Source organism: Perca fluviatilis, chromosome 21 (assembly GCF_010015445.1).
Source record: "Perca fluviatilis chromosome 21, GENO_Pfluv_1.0, whole genome shotgun sequence".
Lineage (NCBI taxonomy): Eukaryota > Metazoa > Chordata > Actinopteri > Perciformes > Percidae > Perca > Perca fluviatilis.
The window spans coordinates 18,906,160-18,927,191 of record NC_053132.1 but is presented as its reverse complement, the minus strand read 5'-3'; the positions used below and the strand labels follow the sequence as shown (position 1 = coordinate 18,927,191).

At 40.5% G+C, this 21,032-nt stretch overlaps 1 protein-coding gene across 1 annotated transcript in view; it reads right to left on the bottom strand.

Annotated features, from left to right (window-relative positions):
• The window catches only part of ace (angiotensin I converting enzyme (peptidyl-dipeptidase A) 1), a 34,299-nt gene extending 15,970 nt beyond the window's left edge, over positions 1-18,329 (bottom strand). Inside the window, exons 1-24 of the mRNA XM_039787732.1 lie at positions 18,096-18,329; positions 13,113-13,280; positions 12,862-12,949; positions 11,822-11,965; positions 11,440-11,631; positions 10,564-10,661; positions 10,216-10,385; positions 9,880-10,103; positions 9,643-9,787; positions 8,012-8,110; positions 7,238-7,360; positions 6,929-7,134; positions 6,358-6,494; positions 5,886-6,044; positions 4,960-5,047; positions 4,449-4,592; positions 3,664-3,855; positions 3,133-3,230; positions 2,370-2,542; positions 1,888-2,111; positions 1,660-1,804; positions 1,400-1,498; positions 1,047-1,169; positions 727-920 (exon numbers count right to left, since the gene is read on the bottom strand). Coding sequence (XP_039643666.1) covers positions 727-920; positions 1,047-1,169; positions 1,400-1,498; positions 1,660-1,804; positions 1,888-2,111; positions 2,370-2,542; positions 3,133-3,230; positions 3,664-3,855; positions 4,449-4,592; positions 4,960-5,047; positions 5,886-6,044; positions 6,358-6,494; positions 6,929-7,134; positions 7,238-7,360; positions 8,012-8,110; positions 9,643-9,787; positions 9,880-10,103; positions 10,216-10,385; positions 10,564-10,661; positions 11,440-11,631; positions 11,822-11,965; positions 12,862-12,949; positions 13,113-13,280; positions 18,096-18,329 — 3,667 coding nt within the window. The remainder of the gene's footprint in view (positions 1-726; positions 921-1,046; positions 1,170-1,399; positions 1,499-1,659; positions 1,805-1,887; positions 2,112-2,369; positions 2,543-3,132; positions 3,231-3,663; positions 3,856-4,448; positions 4,593-4,959; positions 5,048-5,885; positions 6,045-6,357; positions 6,495-6,928; positions 7,135-7,237; positions 7,361-8,011; positions 8,111-9,642; positions 9,788-9,879; positions 10,104-10,215; positions 10,386-10,563; positions 10,662-11,439; positions 11,632-11,821; positions 11,966-12,861; positions 12,950-13,112; positions 13,281-18,095) is intronic.
• Between the last annotated feature and the right edge of the window lie 2,703 nt (positions 18,330-21,032).

Below are 21,032 nucleotides of genomic sequence, written 5' to 3'. Positions count from 1 at the left end.
ATCACTTTTTCATGGATTGGTGACAAAATAGCCATGGTAGTATGTCGAAAAAAGTGTTAAAAAAGTCCTAATATAGCATGTCGAAAACAAAGAAAAAATAGCCATAGTATAGTATGTCGAAAAAGCCATAGTATAGTATGTCAAAAAAGCCATGGTATAGTATGTCGAAAAAGCCATAGCGTTCTGTGTCCCAAAAATGCTAAAAAAAAGTCATAGTATAGTATGTTGAAAACAGTGATAAAATAGCCATAGTATAGTATGTCAAAAAAAGTGAAAAAAGTCCTTATATAGCATGTTGAAAACAGTGATAAAAAAGTCATAGTATTGTATGTCGAAAAAAGTGATGAAAAAGCCATAGTATAGTATGTCGAAAAAAGCTATAGTTTTGTATGTCAAAAAAAGACCGACATTCTATATTATGGCTTTTTTATCACTTTTTTCATGGATTGGTGATAAAATAGCCATAGTATAGTATGTCGAAGAAAGGGACAAAAGGTCATAGTATAGTATGTCGAAAACAGTGATACAAAAGCCATAGTATAGTATGTCGAAATTGGCTTGGAGATTGGAAAAATATTTTACATAAATTAAATATTTATTATTTTACATAAATCAAATACATATATACAAATACAAAAATCAAAGCTTGCCTACATGCCTACTACATTTATCCATGTTTCTATGGAAGTTTCAAAGTACGTGGATGCATGAGTGTGTTGGACGTACTTTCCAAGACGTTAGGTTTCCAGTCGTACTCGGGCCACCCGCGAATTTCATTATTCTTGTTGTTCTCTTTCTCCAGCCATTCAATGAGAGGTTGGAAATACTCCATGAGAGGCTGGGCACTCATTTTGGGCTGGCCGGTGATCATGGCCATAGCTTCGGGCCAGGGCTTACTGAAGCCCAGCTTCATCACATCACTGCAAACAACAACACAGAGAGGGTCAGAGGGGAGGTCGAAGCAAACAAGGATCAGTTTCAAGAGTGTGTTCTGCAGTGCGTGCGTGTGTGCGTGCGTGCGTGCATGCGTGTATGCATGTACTAACCCCAACAGCTTCCCAGCTTCTTTAGACTTGTAGATATCACAGGTATGTAAAGGCCCAACATGCTTGGCAGCATCACACAGAGCCTTGTGGAACTGAAACTGGATGATGAAGCTGACGAAGTACCTGGATAAAGACCATTAAATATGTACTGTCATGACTTTGCTTTAATGCAAGAAGGAAACAGAAAAACTGTCAAGTCTGTATAATGATTGCTTTATTTATTTTTTGCCATGTGAGTAGCCGTGTTTATCTTATCTTTCCATAGTTCACTGGAGTGTTTTGAAGCTGTTATCAATATATTTGTGCTCAATTATCAGGTGCCCTGTTTGTTGTTTTGAATCATGAATCTTTACCTCACGTAAGGCACGTTAGCAGGGATGTGGAACTTTGCACCTGGGTCGAAGTCATCCTCAGTACGGGTTACAGGTGGGCACAGTCCCTGGTACTTCATTCTGCAAATGTAAAATTGTACATCATTTACAAATTAATTACTTTATTACACAATCAATCTACCACTTACTGATACACTTTCCTTTATTTAATTATTAAATGAACATTTTCTACATGATAACACCTGCACTTTGTAATTGTAAAAAACACTGTTGAACTTTACCTGAGGTTCCACCACTCTTTATTGTACTCGGTCGATGGGATGCGCCCGTCAAATACCTTCCATCTCCACTGATCCATCAGGTAGCCAAAAGGTAGGAAGGCGATTTTGTCAAGCGCCATGCTCATCAGGAAGTTGATATCGCTCTCTAGAGGAGGGGACAGAAACACATCGTGAGCTGTGTTTTTAACATCACATGCTTTTACATAACTATACAGTACTCATGGTCACCATGGTTGTTTTCAACTTTGTCCAGGAGGCCGATGCTCTGCAGATGTTTGGGCGTGGACACAGACAGGGCTAGCACATCGCCGATGGCCTCATGGAAGCCGGGGTTGGCTCCATCGCGGAAGGACACCGGCTGGTCTTTGTACTGCAGGAAGTACTGGACGTGGCCCATCTCATGGTGCGCCGTGATCAGGTCATCCATAGTCACAACAGTGCACTGTTTGATCCTGTTGACACAAACAAGTCCATAATTACAGCACAGAACCTAAAAGTATTACATCTTTTTGGCTTCCATGCACTTCTTATACACCACCGTTTTAAAGTTTGGAATCACCCGGTATATTGATGTTATTCTTCTTTCAATAATGGCTTTTGTAACATAGATTAAAAAAAAGTATAATTCAGATGCCTTCAGCTTCCATTTAGTTGACAATAATATATCTATTCAGATATATCTATTCCATCTATTCAATAAAATGATTAACCTGAAGTCTTTTCGGTTATAGAAGTCCCACGCAGAGGCATGGCACACCACCTGGCGTCCATCAGACGGCTTCTCCAGCATGGATTTTTCCCAGAACTCTTGTGGCATTGGCAGCAGACCCAGAGAGGTGAAAAATTTGTCTGATTCCTGGAACATTCGGCTGGCGTTCCAGCCCTGAACGGAAAAAGAAGAGTGCCAGTGAAGATGTGGATGTAATTGTGCGTATATATACTGTAAACAGTTTTGCAGGCAATGAGAAATTCAACATTTGGAATAAAGCAACAGCTATGTTTAGAAAAGGGATGACTGCACAAAGTGTAAACTAATTATGGTTCTAAAAGGAAAGGCGGTAACATACACAAAATATGTATACACTACAGTATAGTCATGTATTATGTACACTTCATGTCAGTTATTGATGTCTGCTGCTTTTTGCTGTTGTTATTCAGTGCAGTAAAATGCTCTGTATGTATCCTCATTCTGCTAGAGCCTCCAATCTGGACTGTATCCAAGTCTCATCATCACTGAAACAATGATCCTTGACCTCTAAAGTGGTGGAAGAGTGCACAAGTGTGTGTGTGTGTGTGTGTGTGTGTGTGTGTGTGTGTGTGTGTGTGTGTGTGTGTGTGTGTGTGTGTGTGTGTGTGTGTGTGTGTGTGTGTGTGTGTGTGTGTGTGTGAGCGTGTATGTGAGCGTGTGTCCTTGTGTATACAAGGACGTGTGCAGTGGTGATCATTGTGCAACTTGCTCATGTGTTCATTCACCTGTGACACCATAGCAGGAGTGGCATCAACCTGCGTGGCATCCGGGTAGGGCATGGCCAAATCCATTATGCCAGACCACGTCTGTGCCCACATGTTGCCTGAAAGGACAGAAGACATTCATATATTCTTTTTCCTAAGTTATGTGGCAAGTCATCCTCTGCTCTGCAGGTGTTAAACCAAGTGGGATTTGTGGCTGTGAGTCAGTCCAATCCCGAACCATGTGGACCTGTCATACACAATCTCACGCTTTATGCCTCTGAAAGCAAATTAAATCCTGAGTTAATCCAAATTCATCTACCAGCCAATGACAGAATATGAATGGGGTATGCTTCCACACAAAAGAAGAGTTTGGGCTAGAGTGTTAGAATCCTTTAAATTCCAAACTGAACTACTGACTGAAGTGTGCTTTTGGCTTGCTGTGACCTCAACTCCTGAAAGCCTGGTATATTCAAAATAAAATGTCTAAAGGTAACGTAGCCCCGAATATTGTATTATGAAAACCAGTTCCAAAACTTCCTTCCTGTTACTTACCCAGCAAATGAGCAGGAATGGGTCCCTTCAGGTTGATGTGCTTTGAACCATACTTTTTGTACAGAGCCCTGCGGACATAGGCATGCACATTCTGATAGAGCGGCTCCAGCTCCTTCCACAGAGCCTCCAGGTCTTCCTCAAAGGTAGGGGTTTCATACAGGGAACGCCAGAAAGCCCCATTGTCAGAGTGTCCTATAGACAGTACCGGGGATACAAATATTAATCAGTAAGGTGTATTTTCTAACTCTGTAATGTAGGCAATGCACACATTTGAAGCTGCTTCTGAAGCAAAAAATATCCTAAATGGTGAGTTTACGTGAAGCCAGCAAGCTACTTTCATATCTGTAGGGTCAATATGAAGTCACCGTGATCAGCCAGTTAGCTGATCTCAGCACAAAGACTGGGAACAGGGGAAAACAGCTAGCATTTTTTTTTACCACAGGTAATTATGTGTTAGGTGTTATGTGCCAGACTATATCTTGGATGGGACCATGTCGAAGCAAACAGCAGAGACTCCAAGAAGGTACTGGTCCCGACCAAATTAAATTGATTAAAAATAATGTTTTTAGGCTTCAGTTTTTATACTGATTAAACAAACAAGATATAACTTGCTATAGAGGTGCTGGTAGCCGGCGGTGGACAGCCCTCACTGTAAAAAAAAAAGAAATTCTTAAACTGCTCTCCCCTGTTCTCAGGGGTTCACATTCTTGTATTTTTCAAGCAAAAGAGATCAAAGAGAGAATTTCAAGGTACAGTAGATGTAAAACTACTCGTTAAATTCATACCATTGAGTTTGGCAGCTGTGTTGGCCAGTTCAACATATCTCTTGTAATCCTGGCGAAGCACTTTGCCAGCAGCATCTCTCCATCCTTTCCAAGCAAACAACAGTTCTTCATAGTCCCTGGACTCTGCCATGATCTTCTGGAGATCTGAAACACAGCGCATTCTTTAAACACTAACACTAGTCTTTATTACACTAGCTTTACCTACTGCATACTGCAATATGCAGCAGAGCATTCATGTATTTTCAGAGGTTTCAATTTTTCTTGTATAATACTTAAGGTGATAATTATTGCACCTATAACAGTTATTACATGATTTCATAGTAGCTAATAATTACATGTTTCAATTATCAATACTTAATTTGACATTAACTATCTGGTAAGTGTTATTAAATTGCTGTTTGCACATATGATACATTTGCTTCATTAATAATTACATATTGTATATTTTATTATTCATATTTTTTGGAGTCTTTATATGAGGATTGGCACATATAGTATTTCATAGTCTTACCTGGATCTAGTGGATGGCAGGTCCCTTTATCTCTGCACACCTGAGCCACACTGTACTTGGTCTCCATGTTGGATAGGAGAGTGTTGTACTGAAAAGGTAAAGGCATCCACCAAACATTAGATCCCACTGAAACATCTGCAATTACATTTGGTACATTTGGTAAATACATGTGCCAGCTTTCTAAATGGCGCTCAGGTGGAGGAAAGAGGATAAGGGCATGTAAGAGAAAAAAGTTACTCTGAAAATGAATTATAGAATCACTGAAAAATATGTCTAATTTACATTTTAACAATGGCTACAGTTACTACTTGTTTTTGAGTGCTTGAGTTGGCTGGTACTTGTTTGGCATACAGTATGTATTCATTTGTGCACAGCTCCTAGAGCTCTGTGTCTGGTCCAAAAAGAGCTTTCCCCTTCACTAAAACGCCAGTTTGCAGAAGGCGTCACATACAAGTTCATGGTGGCTGGCTCTTGCTAAATTTCACCCAAGTAGATACGAGATAAATAGATAAGTAGTGTTTCTGTGTTGAGCTCTGAGGGCCACTGTATATGTCCAATGTCTGATATATTTTGGTGCAAACAGCAGGATTTTCATGCATGCTAAGGTTACTCGTATGAGGGAAGCTTAGTGCTTTTAACTGGTCCTGCCTGCTAATGGTCTGGGACACACACCACCTTTAAAATCTACCTTTATGTATTATGGCTTAGCATCATTACTGCTACTAGATTATGTTAGCTAGCTGGAGCCGACGGATGCCTATCAGCATTACCAAGTGCAACTTACATTATTTGCCTTTAATAAGCATGAGCTATCATTTTGGTTTTGGTTTTTCTGCATCCCCATTGCATGTGCATTGATGATTGTTTATGAGAAACACATCTCGGTTTTCTGTCTATTATTGTAGAGAAAGACATTTCCTCCACACCTCTTCCAGTTCTGCTGTGGACAGTGCAGCCCTCTCAATGTCGCTGAGTTTTTTGATGATGCGTTTGACCGAGCCGTCCTGGAAGTCAGTGGTGTCGTACTGACGGGCCTTCTGTCCATGCTTCAGGGTGTGGGCTGACATCTCCAGGTTCTTCTCAAGCTAGAGAGGAATAATGAATACTCATGAATAATCTATTTATATTATGCATCAGTGGAAGCAGGGTGATTGGATGGATGGAAAGGTACATGGGTAATTAGGGAGATACATGCATACATGGGTTGATTAGTGACTCACTGACTCAATCAATTATTGATTAATTGACATGTTTTATTAAGCAATAATTTTATTGATTACCCAACTTGCACAAAATCAACATAAGATGCAACAGTCCTTCAAGTTTGATTGATGATAGATGATGCTTGGACAATGTTAAGGTGATCTCAGTGGAGTCGGTCTGTCAAGAGGGTCTCACCATCGCCTGCTTATTGGCTTCGTTGATTTCGGTGTTGTACTTCCAGGAGGCCTCGGTGTAGGCGTTCCACACCACCTCAGCTGTGCTGTTGTACTCGTCCAGAAAAGTCTTTGCATCAAGCTCATCTGTGTTCTTGTCTGAGTAAACAAGAAGAGGGACAAGTCAGCTGAAATAGTGTACATAAAGATCCACTTAATCCAGTCACATTTTAGTTAAATTACAATGTCATTATTAGCATTATAATGTTTTTAGGCGTTTGCTTCCAAAGGATAAGAAAACTGTACTTTTCTGTTTGTGTGCATGCATGCAGAGAAGATCTTGGAACAGACTGCTAAACATTTTACCAAGGCTAAAGAAATAGTTTACACCCCTGCACCGCATGGAATCCATCCTGCACAGCCACCACGTCTTTGTCACATTTTAGAGTAATAAATATGATTGTTTTACTTTCTTACATGATTTATTTAGAATAGTTCTTCTATTGGATTCTTTCCTCCCAGGTAATGTTAATGTATTTCATCTTCTGTTTTTGTGCTATTTGTTTACTATTCATTTTGAACAGAACTCTTACCAATATCCTCAGGGTAGCCCTCAGGGATTGGTGGAACCCAGTTAAAGTCAGGCCATCCCAATGTCTCATTCACATTTTGCTTTTCCAGCCACTTAATAATGGGGTCAAAATATTTCATCAGTGAGCTGGCATCCAACTTGTTGGTCCCTATAGCCTCCTGGAGCACATTAGGCCAAGGTTGGGAAGAGCCAGCCTGGAGAATTTTCCTGGAGAGCGTAGAATGAAATTGTATTATACCTTCACTGCTTCCCTAAACCCATTATTCATGCTCTGTGTAATAAACAATAGAGACCCAATCACATCACATACTTTAAAATGGCCCCTGCTTCTTTGGAGCGGTAGATGTCACATGTGTGCAAGGGACCCGTGTGATTGGCTGCCGCGCACAGTTTTTCGTGAAGCTGGAACTGCAGGATGAAGCTAACAAAATACCTGCAGGGAAAGAATTGCATCTTACTACCTTTCATAATGTTCAACAATATTTAATTAAAAGTCAAAAAGGACTACTATTTGGTAAAGACCATCAAAAATCTTTTATACTTCAATACACTGACTAGAATAGTACAAAACAAAAAATTACCCCTAAGCTTAGATGATAACAATGTTGTGAGTGTGTGTTTCAGCAACCACTAAAACAAAATGTGTTTGCTTGTTTAAGTACGTGTGTGTTTGACTATCTGTCAGTCCCCACATTGTTAAAGAAACCAGCTGGGGTCAGAGGCTTTTCTTTTAGAAGCTTCCTGCTATTGTAGGATTGTTGTATTGTGTAAATCCACACTCAAGGGCTAGTAATTGAGTCCAGACTACAACACAAAATACTTTAATTCCCAGATCACCAGCCATTCTTGCATGTTCATTAAATTGACCTTATTCACATACTGTATTTCCCTGGTGCCCATAGATGTATGTGCAGGCACATACACAAACACAGGCCCTTTTAAGCATATTCTAGAATTGAAATCTTTAAGTCTGTAGGAGTGAAGCTAATCAGACAGCTAGGAAAATACTAACTACATGTCGTGAAAATATCATGCCTTGGTGTGTCAACCATTACGTAGTAGCGTGGCTGGAACGGAATGCTACCTGATGTATGGCGTGTTTCCAGGGATGTGGTATTTTGCACCAGGATCAAAGTGATCCTCTGTACGCCTGGTGGGTGGACAGATGCCTTGATATTTTGTCCTTTAAAATAAAATAAGACAATTAGATTTAGAAAACACTGACATGCGCTGGATACATAACCAAGACGTTAGTTGGAAAGTTATTCAGCCTATTAATGATTGTTGTTTTTTTCCCTTATTTAAATGTCAGCTGTTAATGTATGCCCTTTTTACACACACACACACACACACACACACACACACACACACACACACACACACACAGTCTTCTACGCTTACCACGGAGCAGCTTGACTTAATCTGTTGCAGCTGGGATTTGTTCAGTCTCACTAGCTGTAAAGTGGTTATAGAATATCAGTCATTAACTGACAAGGTCAATGTAAAGCTATTGGTTCGGCCCTCCACAACAGTCCCTGATTCTCATGTGGCCACTTGGGAAAATGAATTGCCCACCCCTTCTATAGGACAACATAGCCTATGTTGGAGACTAGCTAAATTAATTCACATACTACATCTAATTAGCTCATACGGGCTACTTAGGTGTGTAGAAGCTAGCTGCTAGACTGGGCTGTGAACATTAGGGTCTAACCAAATTATGGAGTCAAAACATGTGATTTGGCCTTGATTTGCATTATAACTGTTGTTTATGTTTGTGAAGAAAGGGATGGCCCTCAGAACTCACAATGTATGGTACTTTCACTTTCAGTTGATTGTTTAAAAACGTTTTATGGGATGGTCTGAACTAAAATTGCATGTTATACCTTTCTAAGAGTCTTAAATGTCATGTGTGACATGTGTTATGTTGTTTTTACATATGTATACATTTGTATAGATGTTTATACATCTGTATAGATTTTTCTTTAATTAAAAACAAAATAGTTTTGGCTTTATGACCCCTTGTCCTATTTTCACTAAATGGGAGAGATCCCCCCGCCCCTTTTTACATTTTTTTTATGTAACTAAGTAACTTTTACTTAAAGTACATTTTAAATGAACTTTACTTGAGTAATTTTTCAGATAGGTATTTTTACTTGTACTTGAGTAATATTTCATCAAAGTATTGGTACTTTTACTTGAGTACAATATTTTTTTCCACCTCTGTCTATGTGACAATGTGAAAGAGGCCGCTGGTGAACCTACAGAGAATGATAATCTGACATTCAAATTTAGGTGGTGAATATAGTGGAGCATTTAGCAGCTACAGAGACAGATATCAGGAAAAGGTAGAGACCAAAAACAGAGCTAAAAGACAGTGAATATTGGACTTTCATTCATCAGGTAGACACAAACATGACATCAAATAAACGAGAATGCTAATAATCAGCATGTTTAGGTTTAAGTAATTTTCTCAACACATGTCTAAAGAGTTAAACAACAGACAATTGCTAGCCGGATAGCTTAGCTTAGCATGAAGACTGAAACGGTGGGCAACAGCTAGCAGTAGCTTCATATTATGCTAACAGATGGGAAGATTGATACCACTCTCAGTCTTAATCACAGCAAGAAAGTAAATAATAATTACGCTTCCCAAAAATGTTAACTTTCCTTCAATGTGAAATATCTTGTAAGTATAGCCTGTGCATAAAAGCCTACCGGAGGTGCCACCAGTCAGCATTGTAGCGCTCTGGAGGTGTGTCTCCATTGAACACACCCCATCTCCACTGGTCAATGAGGTAGCCAAAGGGAAGGAAGGCTATCTTCTCCAGAGCCATCTTTAACAGGTAGTTGGTATCAGTTTCTGGAGAAACACAATGCAGAAACACAAATTTATGGAACGCTATGGAATGGTATTTCAGTGGCTTGGATTTATTTCTGTCTTAGTCTCTTTACCAGGGTCAGAGTTCACAGTTTCCAGCAGATTAATGGTTTTCAGATGTTTGGGTGTGGAAACAGAGAGAGACAAAACATCCCCAATAGCCTCGTGAAAACCGGGGTTGGCTCCGCGACGGTAGCCCACAGGCTGGTCCTTGTACTGCAGGTAATACTGGACGTGCCCCATCTCATGGTGCACAGTAAAGAGCTGCTCCATTGTCACTGTGGTGCACTGCTTGATCCTAAAAAGGATGAAATTACTTTGATTTATTATGTTTTTATCAACAAAATGAGCAGTTAAGTTGACAATGAATTAAATGTAACTATATCTCACTAAATGGCTCACAATTTTACCTGAAGTCTTTGCGGTTGTAGAAGTCCCAGGCAGACGCATGGCACACCACTTCTCGACCATCAGGCTTCACCAGCATGGATCCATCCCAGAACTCCTCGGGCATCTCCTCTAAACCCAGAGACGTGAAGAACTCCTCGGCCACACGAAACATGTGCGTGGCATTATAGCCCTGTGGAGAAGTCACAATTCAGCTCAATGCTATCTGACAAAACTATAATCACCTAAGAGCAGAGAAAGAGTTGGATTAATGAGATATGAGATACTTAAGGTTACTGTCTGCAAGACCAATAGAATTATCTTTTACTACAATCCATCCCAGTGGCACAAAATCTTGCCCCCATACTTACTTGTCTGACCATTTCAGCAGTTACATCCAAGTTTGGTTTGTCAGGAAATGGGATCATCATGCCATAAATATTGTTCCAAGTCTGGGCCCACATATTCCCTGAGAGGAAGAAAACACACTTAAGCAACAATATGGGCTTTGTTATGGGATACTCCATTCACTCACAGTAATGTGATAAGCACACAAAATGACTTGCCATAGTGTTTTGGCATCTTAATACTGTATCGTCCCTGGCATGTGTGATTACATCTTTGATGATTTCCCAGGCTTTTATTAACTAATGATTGTTTATGCTAGGGAATGTATGAAAGTTATTTGGGGGTGTGTGGAGGGGGTTATGGGTTTATGTAATGCAGAATAAAATGACGGAAATTTTTAGCTAGGGAAACGAAATGGCACACTCTTCAGATAGATAATGCTCAAACATTAACTGTAAAGATCCACAGTTTGTGTTTCTTGTAGCTGGCATTTTGGTCCCACAGTTACTACAAAATAAAGCCCTGATAAAGAAACATGGATTTTGTCCTCTGCTTATGGCAAAATGCATCCATGATGTACACACATGGCATTTTTTTCATGCAACAATTTTGATGTAACTGTTCAACTTTACAGTAAATTCACAAGGGGGAAATAAAATCTGGGGCATGGGGAAATTAAACACCCTCCCCTGCACTCCCAAAAAATCAGCTGCCCCCCCTCCATTTTAGAAAAGAGAAACCCCCACTGCTTTTCTAACTTTTTCTTACTTCCCCCCTAATAATATTCATACAGTCCCTTATTATTACATTTATATATGTCCTGCAGCACATATTCATTGCTCTTGTCAGCAGACAGTGTACAGTTTGTTAGCAACATATGATCATATGTTCAGTTGTACCGAGGAGGTGGGCAGGGATGGGTCCTTTAAGGTTGATGTACTTGGGACCGTACTGGTTGTAGAGCTGGCGGCGCACAAAGGCATGCAGGTTCTGGTAGAGGGGTTCAATGGTCCTGTAGAGTTCTTCTATATCCTTCTCAAAGGTCTTAGACTCATACGAAGAGCGCCAGTCATCTCCAGTGTCCGCAAACCCTAAATAGGATAAAATGTTAATTTCTCTATTTTTTACTCTCTTTCTTGCTCTTTCCCTTTCTCTATCAGACATTTCTACTCCTTTACTCTCCTTGTTCTATTGTTACGTCATTCTCATTAAATGAATTACTTATTTGTAGCATTATGAACTTTGTGCTCTCAATGTCAAAGGTGAAGGGGGAGTTCTTACCGTCAGCAACAGAGGCTTTGTTGCTGAGCTCCACAAACCTGGGGTAGTACTTCCTAAGAGGTACACCTGATTCATTGTGCCAGGCCTCCCACACGTACAGCAGCCTCTTGTAGCTCCTGGAGCTGGCCATGATCTTTGTGAGGTCTGCAAAAAAGAAAAAAAAATCCCACTCTCAGTCATAAGAAAAGCATGTAAAATAAAGTGAGGCTAAATTGGTGCACAGACAAAAAAGTATAACTCAAAAGCAAAAGCTGTAAGTTTTTCCTAAAACAATCAAGATATATTGGTGTTTAGATAACTTCATGCTCTCTTAGCAGGAAAAGGACAGAACAGACGCATTATTCAAGAGATTATCTTTGAGTTATGACAACTCCATGATAGTCTGAGCATCATGTAAAACAACATTTATCTTCAAAATGCCAGAAGTAGGAAACAAAGGTAAAGAGAACAAGACAGTTGAAGACAACTAAGGAAGGTTGGGTTAGTGGAAAAAGTGATTGTTGACAGTCTGTTTGTTATTATAATAACACCATGTGATTTGTACCACATACTTTGAATAACCCTGTTCCACCTTTTTATTGTTTCCAAGACTAAGAAACCATGTAATCATTATGGGGACCGTACATAACAACAGTAAATTAGCTAATTCATTTTTATGAGTAATAATTTAAGTAGAAATAATTGTTTTTGTAAAAGTGTGTTTTGGCAGTTGTTGCTGAAAAAACACAGAGCCATTGTTCACATGCCGGCAGCGTTCAAAGTTAAACGCTTCCAAAGCTTTTTACTCAACACTAATGGTCACATCCACAACGCTTCCTTTGGAGTCCTCTATGAAGTAATTGTGCCCATCCTGTTACTTTCCCAAGAGCAGATACGATCTTAACCACTTACAACTGTTTTTCTTTCTAGACTCCCCATGCACATTGTTGTGTTTCATAATGCTCAACATTGCACTGATCCTATTTCTTTCAAATAACTCCAAAGCATTTGTGTTATATAATTTATGCCTCAAACTGATCTGTTATGCGATATTTACTAACCAGGTTCCAGGCTCCAGCTTACATTCGGCGCTGGTTCCACCTTGGCTGTTGAATAAATATTGTCCATAGTGCTGAGAATTGTGTTATACTGGAGGCAAGAAAAGATATTTGAAGTCAGTCTTTCTTGTTAAAAAGAGGTCAGAACTAATACAGTGACAGGACACATCTTCCACAACACATTTTCCTTTATGAAATGTGAAACGGTCAATAAAACATACATAAAAAAGAAAAGATGTGAAACAGAAACAAACCTCCTCTCTGTCTTCCTGGGGCAGGTTGGCAACTCCCAGCAACATGATCTTTTCCATCAGTTTCTTGTCAGGGTCAGGGAGAGAGTTGGGAAGCTCACGAGAGAAGACCTCCTTGGCCTTTAACCCCCACGCTGAGGAGAAGGCCTGCTCTTCAAGGGATGCCTTTACCTAAAGACAAGAGGAAGTGAATGATAATGATATATTGGTTACTCCTGAAATTTAAAAGGCATGCCAAGAAGGGCTAAATGACTATGTAGCATCAGTCATTTAGCTTCTTAATGTCTTAAAGCGTGTTTTTATAGTTAAGCGAGGGCCACAGCATTATTTTCCTGTGTTGTTAGTTATTTTTTTGCAATATCGATGTGCGTCAGAAAGTGGGAAGCAATGAGAGTATGTTGGGACATGGTGGACACCTTTGTTGAGTGGTGTGGGAGGAACCACCTTCAGCTCAGTGTGGCCAAGATGAAGGAGGAAATGATGGTGGACATTAAGAGAGAAGCTCAGATCAGTTTGTCATTACACATGCATACATGTACTATTGGATGGATTGTCATAATGTTAGTGGCATCCTACCGACTTCTGTGATCCCCTGACTACAACACTAGAGAACTTTTCCCCCTACAGGTTGGAAGCGGAATTGTCCATTACATTACATTGTCCAGTTCATTCGAACTACAGATCCGCTACCTGATCTGGCAAACTTGCATAATGTAATGTAATGGACAATTCCACTTCCAACCTGTAGGGGGACCAAGCGGGAAAAGTTCTCTAGTGTTGCTTTAATGTTCTTTGCAACCCTGTGTCCGAAACAATTACGTTTCCATATAACTAAACCACATTCTCAATCAGTTTCAAGGGTTAAACCCTTTAATTTCTCTAGATTACGTTTGTGTCAAAACACACTTATAGTAGCAACAGGTCACAGTTTTAAACATGTAGTTAATGAATTGAAATAAAACTACTTGGTTAGGTTTAGGAAAAGATCATGGTTTGGGTTAAAATAAGTATGTTTGTTATGCAACTTAAGGGTTAAGAAGGTTACGTAACTTGACTTTTGATGTCGTACGGGTGGTTACAAAAAGTGGTCTCCTGGGTGAACATCTCATGTGGCTTAGAAACGTATTTGTGATAAACTGGGAGAATGACATTTTCCTCTAAACGTTATTGAGAATACAGTTTAGATGTATAGGAACATAATTTTTTGTAGTGCTGGGTCTCGGTGAATGTTTGGTGATCTCATGACTTTTAATCTTAAAGCCATCATCAGGTAAACATTTTTATTTGTCCAATAATTTGGTTTACCTGGGGCAGTACTTGAAATACATAGACCGTTCCCAAATACGTGAAACTTCTATTGTTTTTTTCACATCCACATGCACGCACGCTCGGAGCAGCTATCAAAACAAACGGATTCGGATTACAACGCACAGAGGGAGTGAGATTTCATTATCTGCTCAGGAAGCCATTACTCCACTATATCTTTACATAACAAATCCTTTTTTGCGGTTATTTTAATGTTCTGAATATCAAGAACAGCCCCTTTAACAATGACCAATATCAGCTAGCGTGGATGCACACTCTTGTTATCTAACTCCTATACCTACAACATGTCTCCACTTGAGTCATGGGTTCCATTCTGTACCAACACATCTTCCCTCTGGGATCAATGCAGTGCTCTGCCTGTCTATTGGAGCAGCGAAACAACCCTAGCTCAAGGATAATATTTTTGAAAAATGCATTTGTCAATGCTCAAGTACACATGCACTTATATGGCCTCACTGAATCTCAGGAGCTTTTCTTTATGGCACTCTGGAAGGTCATGGCGTTCTCGGTATCCATTGACAGTGCTGGGAGAGTCAATGGAGTCAAGGCTGCTGTGGAACATTGCATGGATAGTATCTGTCACATTGATTTGCTCCTATTCAAAATGATGAACTACAGCTGTATTGTTACAGCACTATGTGTATATGCTGCACTGTTAACATTTTATTGTCCTAAGAAAACATGTTTTTACTGTTACAACCATATGTGTCATGTTAAAGTTAGGACATCACACTGTAAATAGCTTGGTCACACTTGGGGAAATTGGAAATACATGGACACACACACACACACACACACACACACACACACACACACACACACACACTAATGTTAAGGTAACCACTAAACAGTAACTTCATTCAAGTAATGTTTCATTGAAGCCTTTCTTATCTGTCTCTTTCTCCCAGCCTTCTCTATAATTACAGGCTGCAGGATGGGAACACTGGTGACAGTGAGTTGAAGTATTAACTCTGACCTTTGTGCTCTTCCTCTCAATCTCTGTCTTTTTCTCAATTATTTTTTCCAGCCTGCCTACACCCATCAATCCACCCAGATAATCATTCTCAAAGAAACACAATAAAGATACTGCAAGGCTGAAATGCATTTTTTTGCTGGTTTTCTTTCCCTCATTTCTTTTTTGGTTATACAAGCTGCATTGAGTGTTGTAATTTGTAAGGAGGTTACATTAACTTCTCCATTAACACATCTTCATACTCATTTACGCTTTGAACACATAACCTGTATGTGTACAAATGATAACTGGACCTGAATGCAACACTTTTGTATGAGTTTAATTCCAAAATGAGTTGGAATTGTTGGATTGTTAGCTTTTTAAAGGTCTCATGGTAAAAAGTGAGATTTCCATGTTTTTATTGATTATAAAGCAAGTCGAGTTCCTATATAAATACTGTCAAAGTGTCAGCACGCTCAATCCCAGAGAAATGCACGCAGCCCATATTCAGTTCCGCTAAAGTGCAGTTAAAGTCATTCCCCGCCTGCAATACTGCAGTATCACCTCCGTTGAGTTTCCAAGCGAGCTAAGGTGATACCAAAAGGTGACGTGAAAACCTGCAGACTACTGATTGGTCGGAGAGAATCGTCACTAATCACTGCGTCATCATTGCTAGCGACAGACGGGGGTGTCCTGAACAAACACGCCATTTTTAAATAGTTTAGCCAGCGGTGTATTTTTTGCTGCCTCCAGCTTGTTTGAAACCAAATTTGTCTTCTGGCTGTGGCAACAGCCACATGCCGACAATCAAAAACAACACACCTTTGACATTCTGTGTGTGTCGCGTTAGGTCACGGCAGTTTTCCTGTGGTGTCGCTATGACGACCAGCCACGCTCGCCTCAGGCATGAGGCGGTACTAAAAATGGAACATTTCAGACAGAGGGTGAATACAGGTATAGTCAGACAGACAGTACGAGAAAAATCATGTTTTTTGAACATTAAAGCATGTAAACATTTTCTACTAGAAACCCAAAATACAAGTATGATCCTGAAAATGAGCATGCTATGGGACCTTTAATCTTCCTTTTCTTAAAATGTTTACACAATTGATTTATAGTATTTCAAAATGAAAGTCTTTACTTTAAGGCAGTTCTCGAACTTCACATTCAAGTCACGGGAAAAAGCTGGCAGTATGCAGCGAAATGAGCCTCAGGTCTGATGCTGACACTTGATGACAGTTGGTATTTCATTCTGGCGTTCAAAGGACATCAGCCATTGATATCACTCTCACTGGGTTTTATTCAGCTTGATTAGTAGCTTGTGAACCAATCCTCATACAGTATATTCTTCTACACGTCTAATGTGAGCCTCATTTGCACCGAGACCAAATCACCCTCACCTCTGAAACTGGCAGAGTAGGAAGTGTGGTGTGTGTGTGTGTGTGTGTGTGTGTGCGTGTGTGCGTGTGTGCGTGTGTGTGTGTGTGTGTGTGTGTGTGTGTGTGTGTGTGTGTGTGTGTGTAGTGCACATGTTATGTATTTAAAAATGCCACTTTATTCTAATAATTTCAGTGTGATGTAATAGATTTACAGTGCATCATAAGTGGAATGCCAACATTAGAACATTTCTCTGTCAGGCTGAATTGCCATGCTCTCTCCTGGCTGCCAGGTTAGATGGAGCTTAGCACTCTGATCCACTTTGATCCCATCTTTGAACTGTCCGTGCTCGTACATTGCAACTACAATCCCTGCTCATCTTTCACCTTACATCCCAGACACATTCTGGAGAGCAGAACATGTTTTGCAGCCTGACCCTGTTGACACTGGTGTGTTGGGAGCCCGCATCGATACGCCTGTTCAGTGTGTGAGGAGAGACCAAAGCCTGAATAGTGTATTGAAATCTTGTTGTGACAGTTGTCCAAGCACATGCGGAAAAAAATCCAGAGGCTTTGCGGTTAGTGTGTCGGTTGGACAATTTGCTTTCATAAGTTTTTATGTGACAGAATAAGATTGCGTTGTTCACACATGTCCATGAATATGTGTGTATTGACTCTTGTGCCCTGAAGGCAAGTAAACACTCTCTAACACCTCTACAGTTACATTGGCTCCTGCAATATATTGCCTCACTGTACTCTTCTCCTGCTTAACTGCCTGTGTCCTTTCTGCCTCGTCTATGTTTATGCAAATGTTTCTCAAGCATATGTTGAGATGAAACTATAAAACCATTCCAATCTGCTATTAGTGTCCTTTCAGAGCCTGAACATTGGACCATAAAGACTATAGTGCATGTTAAACTGCATCTTGTAGCGAGTGCGCCCATCTGGACAAACTGTATTAAGCAGAAAATATCATAAAACAGAGTTAGAACAAATGAATAGCCAACATACTAGCATGCAAGTCCCCCTAGAAATGTATTCAAAACTTGAAGCCGTTCACACCACAGGCATACAGATTGGTTTTATATTTCCAGTAACCCACAAACTGAGTTGGCTGCGTTGGGAGGAAACAAAGCATGTCATTCTGGAGAGAGATGAATAGGCGTGATCTCCAAATCAAGCAGGGCTCAGCTCCACAGAAACCCTTGACCATGCATGCATTTGTGGTGACGTGGTGCCAATGCTGGCAAGAACAGATCTAAATGGGCCAATTTCATACCAGTGTGAGAGAAAGGTCACCCTCTAAGCTCAAAACTCCAGGAGTTGTCCTACCTGAAGCTCGGAGTTGTGGGTCGTGATGTTGGTGTTGTAGTTCCAGCTGGCGGAGACGCTGAAGAATAACACCTCCTCAGCAGTGCTGTTGTAGTCACTGAGGAACTTCAGAGCATCAGCCGTGGTGTTCTGATATTCCCCTGGCATCCAGCTTGCTGGCAGAGCCTCAGAGAGTCCCAAGACTGGCAGCAGCAGTACCACTGACCACAGAAACCTGCCCACGCCAGTGCCCATGGCTAGCCTCCACCAAAGAAAGAGTGGAGGAGAAAAATGTGTAGAGAGTAGGAAGAGTTGGAAAGAAGAGCTAAAAATACATTTGCATCAATGAAGTGAGAGTACACCTTCCCCCTGGAGCTGTTGTCTCATCCACTCCGCTGCTCCCTTCTTATTCTCCCAACCTGGCTGCGAGTGAAATGCACAGAAGCCGAAGCAAGCTTCTTTTTAAGTGTCAATTTAACCCAGCCCACACTTCTCTGCAGCCTTCCCTCTTACCACTTTACAGCACTGGACACATTTCTCCCCCTGTTCCCTCCCTTGCTACTATCTTTTCTCCCTCCCTTCTTTTTCTGTTTAGCAGCCAGGATTTGGATGGGTGGCAGAATCTTTGATCAGATCCAAGTTTCTATAACTGTACAAGATGAGAGATAAGATATGACACACCAGTGCAGTGTGCCTGTCTGTCTGCCTGCCTGCCTGCCTGTAGAGTGGCAGATCCTGAATAAACAGCACTGGAGTGTCTGGAAGGGACTCCACATACTTTGCTCTCAGTTCCCTCCTTCAGCTTAGTGACAGAGGGAGGGGGAGTTATAAAGGCAGGGGAAATGAAAGAGAGAGGGCATATGGGAATGAAACAGGATGGAGGGGGGGGCGACAGGATTGAAGGCTGTGGGTTGAAAAGACTGTAAGAGATTAGCAGAAAAAAGTGATGTTGAGGCACAAAACGGTGAAAGGGACTCACCTCACCTGAGTTTTATACAGCAATGCTTTATCTCCCTAATCAGAGGAAAGAAAAAATATCGAACTACAAATGGAAACAGTGCATTATTCTGATGTGGTACTGACTCCCACACTAAATTTACAAAGTACAAAATTAGTGATCAAAAGTCTGCAATAACCCCCAGAAAGACACAGCAGAGACAGTTGACAGGTCTTTTTTTAAATCCAAAATGTACTGTCATTATCCCAATTTTTTAACTATTTATTGCATGTTTTTGCAAAATTAAGTAGGTAAGTAAGTAAAATGTATTGTATAGAGCTTTTTACAGACAATTCACACAGTGCTTTACAGGGGTAAACACAAGAAACACAAAACAGTGTGAGAACACGATACATAATCAGTATTGCACTATAATATTGAAAGTGCAGACCGGTCAACCAAATGTCTGTCTAAGCAGGTATGTCTATATCTGATTTTAAGAATCCACAGAAACTGCAGACCGTAAGGGTGGAGGCAGAGGATTCCAAAAAGTAGGTGCTAAGGACCCAAACGCTTGATCACCTCAGGTCTTAAGTACTAGGGTAATGTAAGACCGTCTATTTGACCTACTGAGTAGCATTGCAGAAGCATTGTGGATTGACTTAAGACCATCCAGAGCAGACATACTAAGTGGGTAGAAAAATGCATTACAGTTGTCAATGTGAGATGAGATGAAGGCTGTGAATGTATAAGCATCACAAGTTCAGCAGTTGAAACTACAGATATCAGTTTACTAATATTTTTAAAACAAAATCTGTTCAGCTGCTTAACATGGGTGTCGAACGACAAGGATTGATCAAATGTTACCCCTAAATGATACAGGTTGGAGCAGACTGCAGAGGAAAGAGGCCTATGACCTATCAGCATTGAGCTGTAAGAAATGTTCTGCTAACCAGTCGCTAATATCGTTCGACACTCAAGAAGCCTAGATAACATAAAAGCCTCACTGGGCTTAAATGAAAAATGGAGCTGGATATCATCCGCATATAACTGATATGCAATATTATATCTGTTCATGATCTGTCCCAAGGGCAGCAGATATAAAAAGAATAACAGTGGCCCCAGAACCGAGCCCTGTGGGACACCACAGGACAGTGGAGAGGAATCTGATGCAAAGTCTCTAATAGAGACGGTGAAACTTCTGTCAATGAGGTACGAAGAAAACTATTCCAAAGCCTGATATGCCCAACCAATCATGTAACCTCTTATTCAGGATATGATGGTCTTCTGTGTCGAACGCCGAGTTGAGGTCAAAAAGCACCAACACAAAACAATCCTACATCAGAGGACATTAAAATACCGTTAGAAACCCTCAGAACAGCAGTTTTGGTACAGTGCTTTTTCTAAAACCCTGTTTGAAACATAAATATTGTGCCTCTCCAACACAGCAGTTAGTTGATTGGCCACAACCACACAATTGGGAGTGGTAGTTTTCTCCGCTGTTTTTTTTAGGTGGTTTGCATCCAAAATGTGGCCATACTGAATTGAACATAAGACTCAATTCTCCTATCTAATCTAACTGAAAAAAAGTTCTCCCCCTACACTCATCCCATTCTCTAATAAAACTAACCTTATCAATTTAGGTTTTGAGAGGGCCTGAAAGCGTCTCTCAACAGCCCCTGCACTTCCACTCTAGTAATTCCTACAATATCCAAAAACCTTCTCGCAGCATCAACAACTATTTGTATCCTCTGAGACTTCCTTTCAGAGAAAAATCTTGACATGCTGGTGCAAAAGCTACATCCTCTAAGACACAGCCTTTAAATACAGGAAGTGGCCAATCGGGATGTACCAAGTTTCACCACATCATAGGGGGATTGGGATTTAGGAATTTTGGTTACTTATTTAGAGTATATCAGTTTGCTGGTGCTTTTGTTTGGGTAATAACTGAACTATTTATACTGACACTAATTAACTTGTTTTGTTTAATTGAAGTATGGTAGTGTTTTGTTTTGTGTTAC